At 56.1% G+C, this 5,142-nt stretch overlaps 1 protein-coding gene across 1 annotated transcript; it reads left to right on the top strand.

Moving 5' to 3' along the window:
* Positions 1-510: 510 nt before the first annotated feature.
* On the top strand, positions 511-4,675 carry Atf5 (activating transcription factor 5). The gene is made up of 3 exons (XM_038314355.1): positions 511-734; positions 1,743-2,036; positions 3,424-4,675. The coding sequence occupies exons 2-3, from the start codon at positions 1,859-1,861 to the stop codon at positions 4,095-4,097; spliced, it is 852 nt and encodes a 283-aa protein (XP_038170283.1). The 5' UTR covers positions 511-734; positions 1,743-1,858; the 3' UTR covers positions 4,098-4,675.
* Positions 4,676-5,142: the final 467 nt, after the last annotated feature.

Genomic DNA, 5,142 nt, shown 5'->3' with positions numbered 1-5,142 from the left:
CAGAGGTCCTAAGTGCAATTCCCCGGAACCACATGGCGGCTCACAACCATCTGTAATGAAATCTAGTCTCCTCTTATAAATAAATCTTTTAAAAAATTGAGCTAAGAGCCCTGTGCTCTATTTGTGCGTTTAGACGCCTGTCTATAAACACTTTTGAGGCATTATTTTGCTGTTTCTACTTTGAACTCGGCTATGAGGCCTAAGCCAGATTGAACTCGCCATCCCACGATAGGCTCGACCCACGAGGGCTCTCGGGGCGACATCGGTTGGGGACCTGGTGGCAAATTCGTGAACCAGGGAGAGAGAACGAGAGCTGAGCTGGTTGCGGGCGTGACAGAGATGGGGTAGGATCCCATCAAATCAGAAAGAGTCCGAGACCCCGGCATGAAGCAGAGAGTGGAGGGTCTGGGCGACATGGCGGGCCCGGGGTCGCCACCGCCCCGTCGGGGCCACGCAGGGGCGGAGCGCGGAGGGATCTGGCCGCCCGCGCTGCGCCGCCCCCAGTATATTTGTGCTCAGGCCCCGGGGCCGCATCATTCCCGATCTTCTCAGAACCACTTCTCCTAACGCTCCCGCCACGTCGCCTCCGCCCGCTCGGCCTCCGCCATGGCTCTGTAGCCGTGATCCCGTCGTGCCCCTGCCCCGGTTCCGCGCTCACCGCGCCTGCACTCTCCGCTCCCACCGTCTGTTCAGCCGAGGCCGCCGCCGCCTCCTCTCCTTGCCGCAGCCATGGAGTGAGTAACCGCTCGCCCCTCCCTCACCAACCGCCTTTCCCGCCCTTTCACAGAGCTCGCGGGGCTTCACGGGCCGGCCTCGTGGGGGGCGCAGAGTGATGAGCCACGGGCGCGCAGGCGCAGAAGAGGGAAAGTGGTGGCCCGCGGATCCGCTGAGCATGCGCACTTCGCTCGAGCTGTGGGGGAGGGTGCTATAAGGTCCGGTCGCGCGCCGTTGCGCCTGCGCGGTAGTTCCCAGCGGGTCTTCCTCCCCTGGTGCGCACGCGCATTAACCCACCCCACAGCCTGAACTACGAAGGGCAGCCAGTACTTGGCTAAACATGCGCACTAGTGGCGTAACAATGGCCTGCTTTCAGGGTCTGAGCCTGCGCTAACAGAAAGAAAGGGTGGGGTTTAGAGAGGCGGGGTTCCTTGAGGCTCTGACTCAGGCCTCCAATCAGGAGGGACCTGCTAGGGCGGGGACTGGCTTAGATTGACAGGGAAAACAAGGTTTAGGAACGCCTTTGATAGGTGGTGTTAGGGCCATAGGGGCGGGGCCTCTGGGACTCGCTAGTTGAGGGCGGGAACAGCCGAGTGGGCGGGGCTTCTCGCACTGGCTGCAGAAGTCATCCTAAAATTTTGAGGGTAGAATGGGATTTAAGAGTGACACGGATGAAGGGCCCAGGCCTGGCGGAGTTCCTCTCGGGACCCCTGCGGGATCGGTGGACTTTAAAGGGAGCAAAACCTGAAGAAATATTGATGCCGAAGGGACATGGCTAGAAGAAAATCCCCTTGGGATTCAAATTTTTCTGAGGCGGTGTAAAATGAGGTGGGCAGGAGGGGCTGGAGGTAATTCCCCTGGGAAAACTCTAGGTTTCTGTGTTGAGGGAGGAGACGTGGCATGGGCGTTTCCACGAATCCCCTTGGGAATGTGTGGAGCCCTGGAATTTGGAGAGAGAAGGGAAGTGCGAGTGGCCTGTGGGTCAAGCCGCTTTTGAGCCAACCCCACCCCTCTTGTCTCCCTCACAGGTCCTCCGCCATCGTCTTGGTGCCTGTCTTCACCCAGCTGAACAGTCTCGGAAACTGCCTCCCAACTGCTGGTGCCGCCTCCGCTGCCATTGGCGCCCTCTGCCTTTGTCCCAGCCATGTCACTCCTGGCGACCCTGGGGCTGGAGCTGGACAGGACCCTGCTCCCAGCTAGCGGGCTGGGCTGGCTCGTAGACTATGGGAAACTCCCCCTGGCCCCTGCCCCCCTGGGCCCCTATGAGGTCCTTGGGGGAGCCCTGGAGGGCGGGCTTCCAGGGGGGGGAGAGCCCCTGGCAGGTAAGAACAGGTAGGAAGTAGAGGTGGGTTGAGCTGGAGGCAGGGAGGGGCAGGGCACAGAGAAAAGGAAGAATTCATTCATTCAGGAGATGAGTGCTGAAGGCCTACAGGGTGCTAGCTGCTCAGGGCTCAGAGCAAGGGACCCCCTAAGCTCATGGAACGTCAGGACACTGACAAGAGCCAGAAGTAGGAAACAGCAGCTGAGCGGAAAGTGACATAGCCCTTCTCCAAGCAGACAGCTTCTGAATGAGTGAGGGCTGAGGGATGAGAAGAAAGGAGCAACAAGAAGGCCTGAGGGTGGTTCCGCCAAGGCACTCTGGGCAGACATCATTCTCTTTTGACTATATAGCAGATGCTTGGCTCACGGTGGTATGTCCGTAACTAAAGAGCAGGCGCACCTGGTGGCGCATGCCTGTAATTCTCCCTGTTAGACTGCTCGTCCTCTGCAGCCCACGGGTTGCAGGCCAACCTAGGCTTCTCAAAAACAGAAAACAAGAATGAGTAAAGATGGGGTGTGAGAGAGAAAGCGATCCAGAGAGAGAGAGAATCAGCTCCTGGGGGAGAGGCAGAGGACTGCCCGCAACTACAGAGCAGGTCCAGCCAAGCAGCCATACCATAAAGAGGATGCTTAGAGAAGCAGTCGCTGACTTTGGTTGGGTTAATCATTAGTTGGTTGACTGCTTCACTGAGTGGTTGGCCCATTATTTCATTGGTTAGTTGATAAATTAAGGGGTTGATTGGTTGACCAACTTGACTTATCGATTGGCTTGTTCATTGATCGCTTAGGGAGTTGATTAGTTTATCAACAAGTTGCCTGGTAAACTGTTTGATTGGCTGACTGGTTGGTTTGACTGGTTCATTGGTTAATGTGTTAGCTAATTGTTGGCTGGTGAACTCTGGTTCACTGGTTCATCGCCTACTTCATGGGTTACTCGGTTGGTTACTGAACAGTATGCTTGGCTGACTGGTTGGTTGTCTCATTCACTGATAGTGGATCAGTTTATTGCTTGTTTGGTAAACTATGGTTGGCTGATTGATTGGCTGACTTGTTCATTGATTAATGAATTTGTTGGTTGGTTTGTTGTGTGATTGGCTGGTTCATTGGTTAGTAGATTATTGGTCAGTTGGTTAGCTGGTAGATTCTGTGGCTCACTTGATTAGTTGGTTAATTCATGGTTAGTGGCTTGGTGGGTAAGCTAGCTGTTCTGTTGACTGCTTGACTACTTGGTGGGTGAGTGGGTTGCTTAGTTGGTTGCCTGGTTCATTGCCTGAGTCCGCTGTCAGGCTGGCTGGTCATTTGTCACATTGAGTGAATGGGACATGAGTGAGCACCAGGTAGGTAAAGCACAGACCTCAGGCGCCTTTTATGTTCCCCCTCCATCCTCAGGTGACGGATTCTCTGATTGGATGACAGAGCGGGTTGACTTCACGGCCCTCCTCCCTCTGGAGGCCCCTCTGCCCCCAGGGACCCTCCCTCCACCATCCCCAGCACCCCCTGACCTGGAAGCCATGGCATCCCTGCTCAAGAAGGAGCTAGAACAGATGGAAGACTTCTTCCTTGATGCCCCACTCCTCCCACCACCCTCACCACCACCACCACCACCAGCACCCTCCCTGCCCCTGCCCTTGCCCCTGCCCACCTTTGACCTCCCTCAGCCTCCTACTCTGGATACCCTAGACCTGCTGGCTGTCTACTGCCGCAGTGAGGCTGGGCCAGGTGATTCAGGCTTAGCAGCCCTGCCTGTCCCCCAGCAGCAGCCTCCTCCTCCTCCTCTGGCCCCTCTGCCTTCACCCTCCCGCTCAGTCCCCTATCCTGCTCCTGCCACCACCCGAGGGGACCGCAAGCAGAAGAAGAGAGATCAGAACAAGTCAGCGGCTCTCAGGTACCGCCAGAGGAAGCGGGCAGAGGGCGAGGCCCTGGAGGGCGAGTGCCAGGGGCTGGAGGCTCGGAACCGGGAGCTGAGGGAGAGGGCCGAATCGGTGGAGCGGGAGATCCAGTACGTGAAGGACCTGCTAATCGAGGTGTACAAGGCCCGCAGCCAGAGGACCCGAAGCACCTAGGGTGCAGGTCCAGGCGGGAGGAGGGAGGTCCATCATCCCCACCTCCAGCCTTACTCCAACCCTGTTTCACTCTCCTGTCCCATCCGTGTCTGGATTTCCCCACCTACCCTCACTGCGGGTTATTTGGCTTAGTCAATTTCCGTAGCCCTTCAATGCAGCCAAGGAGCCAGGGCCCTCGGGGAATTTGAGGACCCAGCCTGATCCCTGGTTTCTGGAGTCTAAAACCAGTGTGTTTTTGCAGGTAGTCCTAGTTGGGTGTGGGGGGGCTGCTGGGCCTGGCATGGAGGTAAGGCAGGAAGCCACTCAGGGTAACTGGATAAGACCAATCAGGGAGGGAGGGTTTTAATAAGGGGATATGGGATCCAAGTGATAAGCCAGCCAAGGGAAGGGAGCCGCCTCCTCCGAGCAGGAGATCTGCTGGCCAAGGGAGAGAAAAGGGTGGCTGTAGTTGGTAACTAGGGGTCATTTTAGCTCTGGGAGAGAATCAGTGTTTTGTAAAGGTGTTGGGAAAGGGTCGCGTCTAGTGGGGCTGAGCATCCAGGGGTTATGGGCACAAATAAAATGCAGAATTTCCTGTGGCCTTGTGTGTCTTATCTTGGAGAGGAGATGCTGGAGAGAGGGGTCTCAGGTGGTCATAAAGACTGATGAGAATAAACCAAAGGGCTGGGACTGAAGCTCCACAGTATGCACCTAGCATAAGAGAAAGACTTTGGGTGTGGGTGCTCAAGACTGCAGTCCCAACGTTTGGAAGGCTGAGGCAGAAGAATTTCTCTAAGTTTGAGGCCAGCCTGGGCTACAGAGTGAGCCCATCTCTAACAAAACAATGAAGACAGACAAAAGCAATATTTGTTCATTGTCAAGTACATCCACTTGGCGAGACCATGAGATGTGATCAACCCATCAGTAAAGACACAAGTGCCATGCCACATTGAGACTGAGACGGATAACTGTTACACTGGCAGAAGAGACAAGCCACTGGTAATTGGAGCAGGTACACACTGAGGAGGCGGCCATCAAACAGGGCTGGAGCACTGTGGTAGTGGGC

The sequence above is a fragment of the Arvicola amphibius genome, chromosome 12 (genome assembly GCF_903992535.2).
Source record: "Arvicola amphibius chromosome 12, mArvAmp1.2, whole genome shotgun sequence".
Classification (NCBI taxonomy): Eukaryota; Metazoa; Chordata; class Mammalia; order Rodentia; family Cricetidae; genus Arvicola; species Arvicola amphibius.
The sequence above is the reverse complement of the archived record's forward strand: the minus strand, read 5'-3'. Positions and strand labels throughout refer to the sequence as shown.